This window comes from Pseudoliparis swirei, chromosome 10 (assembly GCF_029220125.1).
Source record: "Pseudoliparis swirei isolate HS2019 ecotype Mariana Trench chromosome 10, NWPU_hadal_v1, whole genome shotgun sequence".
In the NCBI taxonomy this organism is placed as follows: Eukaryota; Metazoa; Chordata; class Actinopteri; order Perciformes; family Liparidae; genus Pseudoliparis; species Pseudoliparis swirei.
In genome coordinates, this window is record NC_079397.1 from 2,469,187 (window position 1) to 2,486,697 (window position 17,511).

The 17,511-nt window shown below is 43.4% G+C and overlaps 2 protein-coding genes across 3 annotated transcripts in view; one reads left to right on the forward strand and one right to left on the reverse strand.

The window, feature by feature from the left end:
* The window catches only part of usp6nl (USP6 N-terminal like), a 41,618-nt gene extending 28,265 nt beyond the window's left edge, over nt 1-13,353 (forward strand). The window contains exons 5-15 of the mRNA XM_056425046.1: nt 1,247-1,286; nt 2,004-2,084; nt 3,662-3,769; nt 3,907-4,016; nt 4,289-4,337; nt 4,559-4,679; nt 6,647-6,741; nt 7,175-7,240; nt 7,518-7,617; nt 7,697-7,849; nt 10,844-13,353. Of these exons, the coding sequence (XP_056281021.1) occupies nt 1,247-1,286; nt 2,004-2,084; nt 3,662-3,769; nt 3,907-4,016; nt 4,289-4,337; nt 4,559-4,679; nt 6,647-6,741; nt 7,175-7,240; nt 7,518-7,617; nt 7,697-7,849; nt 10,844-12,327 (2,407 nt within the window). The 3' untranslated portion in view covers nt 12,328-13,353. The remainder of the gene's footprint in view (nt 1-1,246; nt 1,287-2,003; nt 2,085-3,661; nt 3,770-3,906; nt 4,017-4,288; nt 4,338-4,558; nt 4,680-6,646; nt 6,742-7,174; nt 7,241-7,517; nt 7,618-7,696; nt 7,850-10,843) is intronic.
* Nucleotides 13,354-13,580: 227 nt separating this feature from the next.
* echdc3 (enoyl CoA hydratase domain containing 3) lies at nt 13,581-17,401 on the reverse strand. Of its 2 annotated transcripts, none has more exons than XM_056424965.1 (6): nt 17,271-17,401; nt 16,788-16,909; nt 16,422-16,519; nt 16,158-16,358; nt 14,664-14,842; nt 13,581-13,980 (listed from the first exon to the last, which is right to left on the reverse strand). In XM_056424965.1, exons 1-6 carry the CDS (start codon nt 17,387-17,389, stop codon nt 13,827-13,829), a joined length of 873 nt encoding a protein of 290 aa, XP_056280940.1. In that variant the 5' UTR covers nt 17,390-17,401; the 3' UTR covers nt 13,581-13,826. The 2 variants fall into 2 exon arrangements, with proteins under 2 accessions (XP_056280940.1, XP_056280941.1); XM_056424966.1 differs by having other exon boundaries at nt 17,129-17,363.
* Between the last annotated feature and the right edge of the window lie 110 nt (nt 17,402-17,511).

A 17,511-nucleotide genomic window follows, 5' to 3' on the forward strand; every position in this document is an offset into this window, starting at 1 on the left:
CCTCCTTATTATTCATGATGACACCACACCACCTCCTTATTATTCATTATGACACCTCAACACCTCCTTATTATTCATGATGACACCACAGCACCTCCTTATTATTCATTATGACACCTCAACACCTCCTTATTATTCATGATGACACCACACCACCTCCTTATTATTCATTATGACACCTCAACACCTCCTTATTATTCATTATGACACCACAACACCTCCTTATTATTCATTATGACACCTCAGCACCTCCTTATTATTCATTATGACACCACAGCACCTCCTTATTATTCATTATGACACCTCAACACCTCCTTATTATTCATTATGACACCACATCACCTCCTTATTATTCATTATGACACCTCAACACCTCCTTATTATTCATGATGACACCACAGCACCTCCTTATTATTCATTATGACACCTCAACACCTCCTTATTATTCATTATGACACCGCAACACCTCCTTATTATTCATTATGACACCACAGCACCTCCTTATTATTCATTATGACACCACAACACCTCCTTATTATTCATTATGACACCACAGCACCTCCTTATTATTTATTATGACACCACAACACCTCCTTATTATTCATTATGACACCACAGCACCTCCTTATTATTCATTATGACACCACAACATCTCCTTTTCTTCCTCTCTTCCTCTCTTCTCTCCTTCTCTTCCTCTCTTCTCTTTCTCTCCTTCTCTCCTTCTCTTCCTCTCTCCTTCTCTTTCTCTCCATCTCTTCTTCTCTCCTTCTCTTCCTCTCTTCTCTCCTTCTCTTCCTCTCTTCTCTCCTTCTCTTCCTCTCTTCTCTTCTTCTCTTCCTCTCTTCTCTCCTTCTCTTCCTCTCTTCTCTTCTTCTCTCCTTCTCTTTCTCTCCTTCTCTTCCTCTCTTCTCTCCTTCTCTTCCTCTCTTTCTCTCCTTCTCTTCCTCTCTCCTACTCTTCCTCTCTTCTCTCCTTCTCTTCCTCTCCTTCTCTTCCTCTCTTCTCTCCTTCTCTTCTCTCCTTCTCTTCCTCTCTTCTCTTCTTCTCTCCTTCTCTTCCTCTCTTCTCTCCTTCTCTTCCTCTCTCCTTCTCTTCTCTCCTTCTCTTCCTCTCTTTCTCTCCTTCTCTTCCTCTCTCCTTCTCTTCTCTCCTTCTCTTCCTCTCTTCTCTTCTTCTCTCCTTCTCTTTCTCTCCTTCTCTTCCTCTCTCCTTCTCTTCCTCTCTCCTTCTCTCCTTGTCTCCTCAGTAAGAATGACCTCCCGTCCTCTGACCCGGTGGAGGAGAAGGTGAGTTGCTCCACGTCTCTTAACCTTTACCTGAAGTTCATTTATAGATTTAAGTTTCGTAGTGAAACTTCGTCAGTCGGCTGAAAGTCGATGGAGAAGTTGGTTAAAGTAAATGTTTATTTATTTTGTCTCTGTCAAATATTTCAAAATAAAATACAAATGTTCTTTCTGTGTTTACGTGATGTATGGTTGTGATATTTAAATACACAAAGCTGCTTTAAAGGGCTTTATTAATGAATGAGTTTATTAATGATGAGGTTATTAATGAATAAGGAGGTTATGAATGAATGAAGTTATTAATGAATGAGGTTATTAACGATGAGGTTATTAATGAATAAGGAGGTTATGGATGAATGAAGTTATTAATGAATGAGGTTATTAATGAATGAGGTTATTAACGATGAGGTTATTAATGAATGAATGAAGTTATTAATGAATGAGGTTATGAATGAATGAATGAAGTTATTAATGAATGAATGAGGTTATTAACGATGAGTTTATTAATGAATGAAGTTATTAATGAATGAGGTTATGAATGAATGAAGTTATTAATGAATGAGATTATGAATGAATGAGGTTATTAACGATGAGGTTATTAATGAATGAAGTTATTAATGAATGAGGTTATTAATGAATGAGGTTATTAACGATGAGGTTATTAATGAATGAAGTTATTAATGAATGAGGTTATGAATGAACTTGTGGTTTCTCCTTCAGCATAAACACTTGGAGATGGACCGGACGATGAAATGGCTGAAGATGATGAAGAGTTGGGACAAATACAAGAACAGTGACAAGGTGGGCCACCGCTTCCTGTATATGTGTGTATATATATATATATATATATATATATATATTAGGGCTGTGAAACGATTAAATTTTTTTATCAGGTTAATCACAGGTTTCTGTGGATTAATCATGATTAATCCCATATATACATTCAGGGTTTTTCCTGGGTCAAAATGGGTCTTCGGTGCTCCCCAAAAAAATGTTGTCTGTTCGTTGAGTGAGTGATCAGCAGCTGGCCGCTCAGTCCATTGGCGCACCTCACAGTTGCGTATTGATCAGACAAGAAGACACGCTTATCAACTCCAGTGTTTCCCCTCCTATTATAACAGGGAAATCTCCACCCGTCACCCTGTAATTTTCGTCTACCCCCCCCCCCCCCGTCAACAATTCTCGGCTCGCGCGACAGAGCGATGCGCGCGCCGGCATCGAAGCTCTGCGGCGATCGACATATTGAACACCCCTGCATTAAAACATTAAAGAGCCGAGAGTTTTTTTCAGCGTGAGAAATACGATGTGTGGCGGGAGTGCGTGAGTTAAGACCGAAATGCGTGAGTCTCACGCTCAATGCGTGACACTTGAGAGCCCTGCATTGCTCACCAGTGCGCGCACCAGCATCGGAGCTCTGCTGCGCGCGAGACGGAGATCGGAGTCGTGTTAACGCGACACTAGAGACAGAATGACACGCTGCTGGAGAGACGACCAACAACAGACGGATTGGAAGCTCATTCTGCGCATGCGTTAAATGCGTTTAAAAAAATAACTAGTTAAACCTGTAATTTAATTAACTGAGTTAACGCATTATTTTTCACAACACTAATATATATATATATATATATATATAATATTATAAATATCTTTTTTTCTTCTTTTTTTTTAACAATAAACATCCGCTGATTGTCGGCCATGTTTGTTTTGCTGACGAGAGCAACAGGCAGTGACAATAACTAGAGACATACACACGCACACACACACACACACACACACACACACACAGTGGAAGGTGATGAGTGGCAACAGATGCTCTCATTGACTCACCGGAGACTAATTACAAAGGTTGTTGCTGGTCCCCGTGAGGTGAAGCCAGGTTGATGGAGTGTAGGACACACACACACACACACACACACACATGGATGACATCATGTTTTACGAGTTCGACAAGAACAAATTCAGTTCCACCGATTTTCTTTAAGTTACAAGTATTGACGTTATTCCATGAAGTTTATTTTTATATTATTGATCGCGCGATGGATTATTTATTATTTATTTATAATTTAAATGATCGGTTTCGCCACCAATCCGTCTCTCGACTGATAATAATGTTTAATAAATTAAAGACAAATTAATAAAACTAAATAACACTTTTTTCAAAGATTAAAGCTCAATAATTACAGCTATAACATTACTCAAAGTAACTCTTACGGTACCTTAATGGGACATTTAAAATAGTTATTAATATGATTAAATGTGATTAAAAAGCTTATTGTCATTTCATCATAATGCTCTCACAACCTTCTGATATTTAATTAATTAAGATGATAACCCTAAACCTCCTGACCCCCTGACCTCCTGACCCCCTGACGATGCAGCTGCTCCGGAGGGTCTACAAGGGAATCCCCCTGCAGCTCCGGGGGGAGGTCTGGTGTCTGCTGCTCGACATCCCCAAAGTGAAGGAGGAGAAGAAAGACTTCTACGAGGTACGGAGGAGGCCTGTCTCTCTGCCTGTCTGTCTGTCTGCCTGTCTGTCTTCCTTGTGACCTTCTCTCTTGTTTCTCGTGACCTTCTCTCTTGTTTCTCGTGACCTTCTCTCTTGTTTCTCGTGACCTTCTCTCAGAACCTGAAGGCCAGGGCTTGCGGCGTCTCCCCGGACATCCGTCAGATCGACCTGGACGTGAACCGGACCTACAGAGACCACATCATGTTCATGACCCGCTACGACGTCAAGTACGCATCTCGGTTATCGACCGTATGATATACCGGAAAAAATGTAAAAAAAGTAATATAGGGTTTTGACCCAAAAAAATTAAACATGAAAAAGTCATGATTAAGTATCTAAAAAAATATATATATATATTTTCAATCGTCATTGCATAGAGTCTTGAAATAAATTAAAATCATAGAATGGTAAATATATTAATATATTTTTAAAAAGCAATATATCTAAAATCTTAGTGTGTGTGTGTGTGTGTGTGTATGTGTGTGTGTGTGTGTCTCAGGCAGCAGGCTCTCTTCCATGTCCTCACAGCCTACTCCATGTACAACACGGTGAGTCACACAGACACAGGTTGCCATGCTTTTAAAATACATTATCTCCAAAGATGTCCCAAAGGTTTCAGGTGTGTGTGTGTGTGTGTGTGTGTGTGTGTGTGTGTGTGTGTGTGTGTGTGTGTGTGTGTGTGTGTGTGTGTGTGTGTGTGTGTGTGTGTGTGTGTGTGTGTGTGTGTGTGTGTGTGTGTGTGTGTGTGTGTGTGTGTGTGTGTGTGCAGGAGGTGGGCTACTGCCAGGGCATGAGTCAGATCACGGCTCTGCTGCTCATCTACATGAACGAGGAGGACGCCTTCTGGGCTCTGGTCAAGCTGCTGTCAGGGCCCAAGCACGCCATGCACGGTAAGACGCACGCCGTCTCTAGAGGTCACCGCTTCTCATGATGTATATATAAATTAGGGCTGGGCACGTTAACGCGTTAATCGTGCGTTAACGCAGCACTTAATTAACGCCGACAATTATTTTATCGCGCATTAACGCATGTTTTTTTTTTTTTTTTTATATAAATGTTTTTTTTTTTTAAAGAATTTTTTTAGACAAAAGACAATACATAGACATAACACCTAGAGGACTATAAACAATGCAGACGACAAAACAATGGACATAACATCATAAAGTCAGTATTTGTGGGGGAAAAAGAATCTCAACAAATGACGGCAGGTATGAGACGCCCTCAAGACACACATCACACGGAGAATACACGAGCTGGATGAAAAGGAGAGGACTGCAAAGCGACAGCTTCACAACGTGCTGTTGCTCTCACTGGGGACGACTGGACATCGGGTGACCAGACGTCCAGTTTTCCCCGGACATGTCCTGCTTTTGAGCCCTAAAAAATGCGTCCGGCAGGGATTCCAAAAACGTCCGGGATTTTGCTTCGTCGGATATTTGTTTTTCTCTGGGTTTTCATAAACTCGTATTTACCCCTGACAAGTTTTGGAAATGGTATCTCCCTTCTTACGTGAGCTCTGACGGTTTAGAGGACAGTCATTGGTCGACCGATCTCAGGGTTGCCAGATACACGATAATTATCCTCCAAATACAACCATTTTGAGCCTTTGGTACAATACTTCACCATCTCCAATCTGGCAACACGGAGCACCTTGCCGCCTCCACTAGTTCATTGTTGTTTGTGCGGCATGCTATACGCTACAACCAGCGTCGCCGCTCCCATAGCGCACTACGCGCTGTGCGTAGGGCACCACGTCCTGAGGGGGCTCCACAAAATAGGCAACTAAAAAATCCTCATAGTTATAATAATTATAATGCCGATATTATTTCAGTCTAGAAATATTAGGCACCTTTTAGGCATGTATATCACAAAACAGGCAGAACAAGAGAGATGTTTAATCTCAGCCCCAGACGAAGTGTCCTCTTTTTCACAAACTCAAATCTGGTCACCCTACTGGACATCACTCTGTAACCACAATGACCTCGGAGTGACTGTGCATTATATTGATGAGAAGTGGGCGCTGCATTCACATGCCCTGACTGATGAAAACAGAGGAGACACATGATGCTGAAACGTGCGCGGGACACTTTACTGAAGTTGCACAGCAGTGGAATGTGACAAATAAAGTCACCACACTGAGCAGATAGAGCACCAGAGATGATCGCTGCTGCGACGACTGCCTTTGATCATGTCCCTGCTTCAGTCTCCAGCGTTCTGTCACAGTGTCTCTGCATAACAGTGCATTTGACAATGTCCTGACAGATTTTATGGCACTTTAGTTCATATGGCAGAACATTTAAAATAAGTGTCAAGTTCTAGGAATTGACAAACTGCACTGAAAGTGTTTTCTGGTGTCTCACTCTAACAGGGACAACACATGTTATGGCACTTTCATTCATATGGCAGAACATTTCAAATAGAAGTGCGCTATACACTACTTTTGAATGAATTATTGGATTTTGCGTATACAAATGCGATTAATCGCGATTAATCAGGGAAATCATGCGATTAATCGCGATTAAAAATTGTAATCGTTGCCCAGCCCTAATATAAATATATTTATATATATATAGTGTGGTAACCGTCTGTGAAATATTTTTTCAGCCAAGTAAATGTATGCTTTAATTTCACGTTCCCCCTGTAGTTCCTCTACGTGCCGCCAGGGGGCGCCTATAAATCTGCTCTGTTGACTTTAAGAGAGACGTATTGCGCATGAAGCTGGACGCACACTCAGCAGAAACACCGGCACACCGCTGGAGATCTGCAGAGCAGGAAGTCATACATTATTATTAAAATCTGCTCCACTGATCGTCTCTTTCTCCTCTTTCTCTTTCTCTTTCTCCTTTTCCCGCGTTAGGGTTTTTCATCCCCGGCTTCCCGAAGCTGATGCGCTTCCAGGAGCACCACGACCGCATCCTCAGGAAGACGATGCCCAAGCTGAAGCACCACCTGGTGAGCGAAACAAACACGCCCTCCAACACCCAACCTCAAGGAGGAGGTCGAGTCTACAGAAGGTTCTCTACTAAAGATAGGACTAACACCCGGAGAGGTCTCACTCCTTTCAAAAGAAGACTGCATAAATATATATTCATCTAGATTCAAATCATACAGGAGGGAGAGCGGGAGAGATGGAGTAAGAGAGAGAGAGCGTGAAGGAGACAGAGAGAGAGTGAGGAAGAGTGAGAGAGATAGAGAGAGACCGATGGATTTTCAGAACTCAGCGTAGATGAAAATATGAACATAAACAAGTTTCATGACTTTTCCAAAACTTTGGGGATTTTTTTCGTGGATTTTTCCAGGTTTCCCATGACCGTACAAACCCTGTAGATTATTATTGTTATTGTTGTTATTGTGAAATGTTCATGCCTGTGTTGTGCTGCTTCAGGATGGCCAGGAGGTGTTGACCAGCCTCTACACCATGAAGTGGTTCTTCCAGTGCTTCCTGGACAGAGTGAGAAACACGAACTGCAGCTGTTGCTGTTGCTGTTGTTGTTGTTGTTGTTGTTTTGCACTTTATTACTATAATTACTATTATTACTACTATCACTTTATGTAGGACAAGAGAGAAACGTACTTTGAAATAAACTTTTGAATAAAAATTGTCATCTCATAGTCATCAGAGCCAAACCATGGATGTATTATTCTACCAACAACAACAAACACTGTTTACGCCTGTGTGCTGATAAACAACGAGACCTCCTAAGCTCCTCTTCCTCCTCTCCCTGCAGACTCCCTTCACCCTCACCCTCAGGATCTGGGACATCTACATCTTGGAGGGGGAGCGCGTGCTGCCCACCATGTCCTACACCGTCCTCAAGCTGCACAAGAGTGAGTGGGCGCGCACAGATGTGCACCAGACGTCCTCCACGCGGAGTCTTACGTGTGTGTGTGTGTGTGTGTGTGACAGAGCACCTGATGAAGCTGTCCATGGAGGAGCTGGTGGAGTTCCTGCAGGTGACTCTGGCCAAAAACTTCTTCTTAGAGGACGACTTTGTGGTGGATCAGCTGCAGGCGTCCATGACTGAGCTCAGGAGGATGAAGCTGGAGCTGCCCGCCCCAGGTAACGCCCAGCACTAAAAGGGATTTATAGATTTTATATATATAATCATATATATATTTATAAGGAGAACTTTAGCTCTGCTGAAGCAAAACCGCCACTTTAAAGAACAATACACTGCTTTGTTCTTATCCGCCTTTCACTACAAATAAAGAGTATTATTTATATTTTATTCATTATTATTTATTTATAAATGTATTTATTTATCATTATTTAAATGCAGAAACATGCCAATGTTCTAGCATTTTTTTAACATTAATAATAATAATAATAATAAAAACAATAATGTATTTAATTTATTTTGCGCTTTTTAAGGTACTTAAAGACACTTCTCATTATTATTTTTTAGTCATAATTGTTAAAACATTTTTGGGATGATTTAACACTTTTTTCAAATGTATCATTCTTTTATTTAACGATGATAATTATTTTTCAGTGTTAAATGATTGTAAACCAAATATTAATATAATCGCTTTTATCATGATTAGTTTTTGCAAGTCAAAAGAAATTATTATTATTATTATTACTTTGCTTACTCGTCAAAATTGTAAAATAATATAATAGAAAACACAAACAGACGCCCGTCTTTGTGTATTTTGGCGTTCACGTGTCTTCCTGCCGTCCTTTAGACACGTTATCTCTCATGACGCTGTTTCTCTTCTTGCTCTCCTCTTGTCTCCTCATTAATCTTCCTTCTCTCCCTTCTTCTTCCAAACGGCGTTAGCCTACAACAACAAAAGTGTGGCCGTGAGTGCGGGCCGCTTTCCCTCCTACAACAGTAACCGGTGGGCTTTCCTGGCTGGTCTCCATGTCTCTGTCCCATCTGTCCCTCAGTCCGTCCTGTCTGTCGCCTGTCTGTCCAACAAGCACTCGGGTTATTTTTTATTTCTTTCCTTCACAAACTTCGTCTTTTATCCCCCCACTTAATATTTCTAACTTAAGTTCGGATGCATTGCTTCCGTGGCCGGCTCGCCTCTCGTCTTTGCACCTTCAGCTTTTCTTCTTTTTTTTGTTACCCTTTATTCGAGTGGTTTTAAAACTTCAGCTCTTTCAGTTTCAGACGACACTGTGCGCCCTCTGGTGCCCAACTGAAGGTACTGCATGGTACTGGGAAGTTATGTTTGTTCGTTTGAAGGCTTATCGCAGTTTTATTATTATTAGGCCAACAATCAACAGCTGAACTGCACATTCACTTATTAATTACCTGGAGGTTATTTTAATAACAAAGAAAAGTAGTTTTTCTTTTATGGGATAGTTTGAAGTGTACGAGGTACGAACTTTTCCATTTTCAGTCGATGATTGTCGAAAAGAATTAAGAGTACACAGTATTTAGAGTATTTTCAACGCTTTACTGAAGCTGTTATCGGAGCTCCGTGTACCGTGAAGTTACACTTCCGTGTACCGAGATGTTACACTTCCGTGTACCGAGATGTTACACTTCCGTGTCTCGTGAGATCAAACTTCCGTGTACCGTGAGTTTACACTTCCGTGTACTGTGAGCTAACACTACCGTGAGTTTACACTACCGTGTACCGTGAGGTCAAACTTCCGTGTACCGTGATGTTCTACTTCCGTGTACCGTGAACTTACACGTCCATTTACCGTACAGTCAAACTTCCGTGTACCGTGATGTTACACTTCCGTGTACCGTGAGCTTTACACTACCGTGTACCGTGAGTTTACACTTCCGAGTCTCGTGAGATCAAACTTCCGTGGACTTTGAGGTTACACTACCGTGTACCGTGAGGTTATACTGCTGCTTTTCTTTGTCTTGTGGCTTTGGAGAGAGCAGGTAACTGCTTCAGTTCTCAGCCGGCGAGGGCTGCAAACTGCTGCAGCTGAATCCCCCGACCCTGAAGAAGTACAATCAACCCCACTTTCCATTTAAAGTGCAGGCTTCTATTTTTAAAGACGGGTTAACTTACTTTGACTTTTTGTGGGTACGTTTGTCTGACTCAGTGTGAAGGCGGAACCGGAGGCCACGCTGTCTGTTCGCTTTCTTGCCCGCTGACAAGATAATGAGCCACTTTCCCAACACTGGAGGCTTTTGTTTAGCGTCTTCTTGAACAACCGTCTGCGAGCGCAATCTGAATTTGTAATCTGAAGTGGCTAAACTGAGAGACGATGGCGGGGTTTTTTTGCGGTTCTAAAACTTCACACCAGCTTCAGTTTGGGAGTCGCCCGGTTTACCAACCGCCTCGCCGCCGCCGCGTAATCCACTCTGAACCAACTGCAGCTGGACGGACCTGATGGAGAGCGGCGTCGTCTGGATTCAGTTCTCTTCCGTCAACTTCTGCAAAACAAATCCGCTCTAATAACACTCTTTGCAGTACTGCCGTTTCAATTTTAAATTAATTGATTTTGTCCGATTGTGGTCAATGGATGAATTAACTGGACGGACTCTGAAGTTGGTGAATTCACTTCCAATCAGTTTCCTCCCTGGTTCCCACAGAGCTTCATCCTGGTCCGACTCGTCTGCTCACGCTTTCCCTTCACAGTCCCCCGACGTCACCGTGGACAACCTCTTTGCTTTTTTTTTGACGTAGAGTATTAGCATCACTGTCTTGACAACTTGTAACATGTACTACCCAAGCTGAAGAAATGTGGCTTTAAATGCTGGTTACATTTAGCGAGGTTCATTAATCAAGAACTACTTCTGGATGACCTTTCACGTCCGGAATACAGTTCGACAAATGGGGACCGACTCATTCGGAGACCACTCGATTGACCGTCACATCCTCATTGCGCCCCCTCTGGCGGGGCAACATTAATATCAATTTATTATTCCAGATGTTTTTTTTTCCTTGTCCTTTTATCTTTGTCTGTGAACTTCTCCTGTATTTGTTTGACCTCTCCATGGCAGTGGTGTTGCATGACTTCATGTCCCCGTCGTGACTTCCTCATCCGATGTGAATCAGCGGCACGCAAACCATCACCGTCCGGTTCTGGTTCCCGATGGCGCTCTTAAGTTTTTTCCCACTGTTTTCCATCTTGCAGGTAAAGAGGAGGAGTTTCCAAAGAAGCCTCTGGGGCAGCTTCCCCCCGAGCTGGCGGTGGGGAACCACACGGCCAACGGTCAAAGCCACGTGGAGCCGGCGGAGCCTCCGAGGAACCTGAGTCCCGAACCGGAGCGCCAGCGGGGGAGTCGCCCGCCCAGCCGATCGCGCCGGAACTCGCTGGAGAAATCGATGCGGCACCACAAGGCCGAGAAGAGGGAGATGCGCTCCAGGGGATCCGGGGAGATCCCCGACGAGCAGAGGAAGCGGTCCACGACACCGCCGTCGGCCGCCACCCCGACACCGCAGATCACAGGGGACAGAGGGAGGCATCACGGCCACGCCGCCGCCAACCAGAACTCCAACGCGGCCTCCAGCTCTCGCAGGGAGATCACCCCCCGGTGGTTCAAACCCTCCGACACGAAGCTGGAGGCGGTCAAGGCGGCGGCGCGGGAGGTGAGCGGAGGGCCGTCGCCGGCCCCTTCCAGCCCAGAAGACAGCGCGCCGCCCCGGCGCCGGCCGGCCTCCAAGGGCTCCTCGCCCGACGCCAACCGCGGCTCCAACGCCTCGCAGTACGACAACGTACCCGAGCTGCCGGAGCCGGAGTTCGAGATCCTGGAGCTCGACAAACCTCTCTCCAGAATGAGGACCCCTCGCAGCGAGACGCCCGTCGGCGTGCCGTCCCTCCATCAGGGGAACTCCAGCCTGGCCGGGAGCGCCGCCTCCATCGCGTCAGGGCCCAGGGGCGCCAAACACCCTCTTCCTCCTGCGTTTGCCCACCACAGTCCAGGGGGGGTCCATGCAAGCTACCCTGGCAGCCAGAGCCAGTACAGCACCCCCCCACAGCAGCTCTCCCCGGGAAGAACTCCCACCGAAGTCCCCGTCTCACACACAGCATACCCGGGTCTGGACCTCAGGGGGGAGGAAAGACTCTACGTTCCGTCCTCTCGGTTCCCCCCATCCTCCAGTGTGGCGTACGGGGAGCGAGCGTACGCCACCGCCCAGCGCCCAAACAGAGACTCCCCGGAGAAGGCGCTCATGAACAACTCCTACGCCAGCTACCGCCGGCCGCCGCCGCCGAGCTCCAACCGGAACGCCAGGCCTCCCCCGCTGCATCTGGAGACCCACGGGAGCTCCACGCCGATCTACCTGCAGCAGCTCAACTCCAGCGCGCAGCTGTACGGGTTTGAGGGGCGTCAGCGGGGCGAGGCGGTCCCGCACAACCTGCCGGAAGGCGTCGGGCTCCCGTGGGCGTCGGAGGCGGCGCCGCCCCTCCGATCCCCGGACGGGGTGCCGTGCTCGCCCAGCTTCCAGCAGGCCCAGATGTCGCCCGTCCAGGAGTTCTCGTTCCCGCCGAACCCCGACGGCGGCGACGACGAGCTCCACTACCGGACTCAGTTCCAGAAGCAACAGCTCCCCCAGCTGTTCGGAGGACCACACTACAGGCAGGAGGCGTTCGCCATGCAGGAGTCCATGCTGCTGTGATTGGACGATAGACAAGACACTGTAAAAAACTAATTAATTAAAAGAAAAGGGCGTAGTCACCGACACTGAGGTAACGAGGAGCCGGGTCCGAGCTGCTCTAGGAGCGGGTTTTGTTCTTTATGTCTGACCTTCTGACCTTCTGACCACCAGCCTCCAAAGTTTCTACCGATCACTTTAAAAACTGACTGAAGATTTTATTTTATTTTTGGATGTAAAATCATTGACGAGAGGTGACCGTATAGATATATAGATATATATATCTCTTTTAGAGTCTGACGTGTACAGTGGATTCCTTTTCTTAATACGCTGAGTTGTTATCAGTAGCTGGGAGGGGGGGGATTTATTTTCCGTCTTTATTTTATTTTTTTACATGTTACTTCTAGATATTTTACGTTAGAGATCGGTTTTACTCTTAATGTGAATATTATTTTTCAGAGAAAAGAAGTAATAGAAAAGTTTATTTTTTAATCTTCACTTTCCATTTTTCGGGGATTTTTTTACTCCTTCCTGATGAAACTGATGTGCAATTCATCTCCCACAAAGTAAAATGATTTATTATGGTTAAACTCAAACCCAGAGTACAGACTAAAAGGCATAGAGCTAATTTGCGAGGGCTAATAATTTATAAATATATATATATTTGGTTACTTTAAGCCAACATGCTAACGTGTGTTTAACTGCTGTGCTGTTAGCTTCATGTTGAGCAGCCAGGCGGACGTGAACTAGTTTTCTAAAAGTTGCTTTTCTTATGTCTTATTATTCTCAACACTGTCATATCAACTACTGTTCAGTTGCTGACACACACACACACACACACACTACATTCCTTTGTATTATTCTACACACACATCGCAGGTATTCTGTCCCATCACATTCCCTAAGTTATCTTTTTGTTAAACGACTAATCGCAGGCCACTCTGATACTTTGCTTAATAAAATGAGGTGGGTGAAAGTGAAACTTTGAGGTTTTCTTTCCATTTTTTTTTTGTTTGACAGAAAATAAAAAAATATACGGAAATGTGAGAATCAGCTGTTTCCTTGTTCTGTCTTCAGATTTCAGAATCTGTTATTTCTACCAAAGCAATCGATTCAACATCACCTTGAAGTCTGGAAAGTTGGGACTACTCCCCGGTCTCCTCAGTAACACAACAGCACCATCTTGTGGCCATTCTGTGAAACTACAGCGACAAATGCATATTTATATTTCCCTTAAATATGAGTTAAGCTCTTCTCAAAGAAAGCAATTATACAAGTTATTGTTGTCATCAATTAATCTGAAAAAACAATTAGCTTGATTAATTGTTTATCTATTAATTGTAACATTATTTATTGCATTTATACAATTATACAAATTACGGAGATCAGCATTTTTTCCGAATTTATACACATCTGGACTCCTAATCGGCGGCTTTCGGGGCACACAATAGTTCTCCGGCAGCTTTCGGGGCACACAATGGTTCTCCGGCAGCTTTCGGGGCACACAATGGTTCAGCGGCTGGTCAGTCGTGGGCCTTTTCCTCCGTGTTGCTCCACACCGGCCGGCGCTTCTCGATGAAGGCCCGGATCCCCTCCTGCCCGTCCCTCAGCGCCAGGTTGTCCACCATGACCTTGGAGGCGGTGGCGTACGCCGCGTCTCGACCTTGAGCCATTTGTCTTTTGGAAAAAGAAAACAAAGAAGCTTTTATTGACTTTAAATGAATATATTTTGTAAAATAGATCAATACAAATATCTAAAAATATTATATGAGAATAAGAAATTCAGGAGTTTGAATGTTTAAATGTGTGATTTGGTTAAAGAGAATTTAACAAAACTTTTGTTTTTGGAGCAGTTTGAAGCTTTATTATTTATTATGCTGTTTATCACTTTCTATGGGATCAAAGAACATCGTTGAGTAGATAAAAATAACTGAAAAAATAATGAATAAAATAAATTAAGTTTCATATTTTAATAGTGGCAAATATGTAAGATAAATAAAATTTCCCTTTGTCACTAAATGTAATCAGAATAATTCTGAGTGAATTATAATACAGTTAATAAATTAATTTATTGATTGGTTCTATTCTCAAAAAACGTTAAACTTTTTCCAGTTGCAGGTGGAGCAACATTGAAATGTGTCCATAACTTCCATATTATTAAAGTAAATAACGTCTAAGATGGAAAATGCTGCATTCTTTTCTGATATATTTTAATTGTATCCATAATTTATATACTTTATACTAATATAATTCCATTTGTTTGGAAGAAATTAGTAAGAAATGTGGATTTACTGATGGTTAAATGAAAATATGAGGTTGTATTTAAGCCTCCTTTAGATGAACAACGCGTGACCTCTGACCTCTGGAAGGTGGCCTTGCCGAGGGCGACCACGGACCGGCTGGCCTGACACACCCGGCGGGCGATGGCCAGCGTCTCCTCCTCCAGGCGCTCCTCCGGCACCACTCGGCTGATCAAGCCGTGCAGCAAAGCATTGTGGGCCGAGATGGGGGTGCCCGTTATCAGCATCTCCATGGCGACCTGGTTAAAATAGATACAATGTTGTTTTCATTTTTGTTTAAAATTCTTAGCAAATCGGGGACAAAAGTTTTCCTCAAAAGTTATTAATTTAATTCTCTTTATTATCGTTCTTTGAATTGAAATTAGTATTGCCGATGCATATATAGATGTATATTTATATATCTATAAAAAATCAATTTGAATATATTAATATGTATAAAAAAATATATCAAAGTATAAATATGTGTATAAATATGTATATATATATATATAAATATATACATTTATTTGTGTAAATATATATTCATATATGTATATATATGACATATAAAAATATGTATATATATATATAGAGAGAGAGAGAGAGTGAGCTATATTATATATATATATATTTGAGGGGTGGCTTTAGCTCAGTGGGGTAAGAGGGCCGTCCTGCAACCGCAGGGTTGTGGGTTCGATCCCCGCTCTCCCCATTAGCTGCAAGTCGAAGTGTCCTTGAGCAAGGCACTGAACCCCCAGTTGCTTCCCGGGCGCTTCACCGCAGCCCACTGCTCCTTAATAACTAAGGATGGGTTAAATGCAGAGAACTAATTTCCCCTTGGGGATTAATAAAAGTGTATATTCTATTCTATATATACACATGTATATATAAATATATTCTATAAATATATACACAACTATACACTACCGTTCAAAAGTTTGGGGTCACTTAGAAATGTCTTTATTTTTCAAAGAAAAGCAGTTTTTTCAATAAAGATAACATTAATCAGAAATACACTCTATACATTGTTAATGTAGTAAATGACTATTCTAGATGGAAATGTCTGGTTTCTAATGAAATATCTCCAGAGGTGTATAGAGGCCCATTTCCATCAACTATCACTCCAGTGTTCTATTGGTACATTGTGTTTGATCATCGCCTTAGAAGACTAATGTCTGATTAGAAAACCCTTGTGCAATTATGTTAGCACAGCTGAAAACAGTTATGCTGGTGATATAAGCTATACAACTGGCCTTCCTTTGAGCTTGAAGTTTGAAGAACAAAATTAATACTTCAAATATTAATCATTATTTCTAACCTTGTCAATGTCTTGACTATATGTTCTATTCAATTTTCAATTCATTTGATAAATAAAAGATTTCATCGAAGACACAAAATTATCTGGATGACCCCAAACTTTTTTACGGTAGTGTATATATATATATATATATATATATATACACACACAAGTACATGTATATATAAAAATTTTTAATAGATATTAATATATAAATTAATATATTAAAATAAATATGTATATATATATAAATACATTGTGCTGAAGTCAACGCTCACCTTCCGTGGCACCGCTCTGCCGATGGCCACCGCCGGCGTGGAGCAGAACAGACCGACGTTCACGCCCGGCGTGGCGAAGGTGGACGTCTCCGTCGCCACGGCGACGTCACAGCTGGCGACGAGCTGGCAACCGGCCGCCGTGGCGATGCCGTTCACCATGGCGATCACCGGGACAGGTAAGTCTTGAATCAGAGTCATCACCTGGAGACGAGAGTCACAGTCAGTGTGTGTGTGTGTGTGTGAAGATGAAGAAGACAGACTCACCTCTGCACAGGTGTCAAACACCTTGGTGTGATACTCTCGGCCCTGAGCGGACGTCAACTCCTTCAGGTTGTGACCAGAAGAAAACACCGGACCTCGAGCTGACACGCACACGCACACACACACACACACACACACACACACACACACACACACACACACACACACACACACACACACACACAACAACAATTTTAGACCACCACCATCTGTGTCTCTTTGTCACACGCACACACCTGATTTGACACACACTCTTTCATTCACACACATACACAAACACAGACAGACAGACAGACAAACAACAACGTTAGACCACCATCTTTGTCTCTCTCACACACCTGATTTGACACACACACCCCCCCCACTCACCTGAGATGATGACCACCCGCAGCTCGTGGCTGTGCAGGTCTTCCAGCAGGTTTCCTCTGAGTGACTCCAGCATGGCCAGAGACAGAGCGTTCCTCCTCCGGGGGTCGTTCAGGATGATCCGCCTGGAGACAACGCGCAGAGTTATGTTGTTGTTGTTGTTGACATATTTATACATGTTAGTGTCACAGTTGGTCATGTATGAACGAATTTAAATTATTTTACGGAGTATTTGTTTTTTTCATAATATATTATTTTATTTTTTAAATATATAGCTGTCAAAACTTTATAAAGAGTTATAAATGTATATATTTAATGTAACTATACACCGAGGAGAATTTTACCTTTTTTTTTCCTTTTTACATTTTGTTTTAACAGGAGTACCATGTTCCCTGAACGTCCCTCTGCGGTTAAAGTTCAGTCTGCTCCACTTTCACACACTTCCCCCGTTAAACCCGTGTTTCCGGTATGTTTCCGGTACCGAACCTGATTCCGTCGCTCTGCTGTCGCACCGTCAGCGGCTCCGGTTCGGCCCGAGAGCAGAACCGAGCCGTCCCACCGAGCTGCGACGCGCCGACGGCGCCGCGGAGCAAAGCGCGAGCCATGTTTGTTTGTTGTCCTCGTCACTTCACCTTAACGCTCACTTCCGGGTTGCGGCGATGACGTCACAGACCCTTAAAGGAGACGTAAGGTGAAAACGGCGATGACAAAATCCAAGTTTTTAAAA

Coding starts and splice junctions, on each gene's coding strand:
- echdc3 (XM_056424965.1), bottom strand. CDS start 17,389: ATGGCTCGCGCTTTGCTCCGCGGCGCCGTCGGCGCGTCGCAGCTCGGT. Junction 16,359..16,421: donor TGTTTGACACCTGTGCAGAG/GTGAGTCTGTCT, acceptor TCTCGTCTCCAG/GTGATGACTCTGATTCAAGA. Junction 14,843..16,157: donor GCAGAGCGGTGCCACGGAAG/GTGAGCGTTGAC, acceptor TATTTTAACCAG/GTCGCCATGGAGATGCTGAT.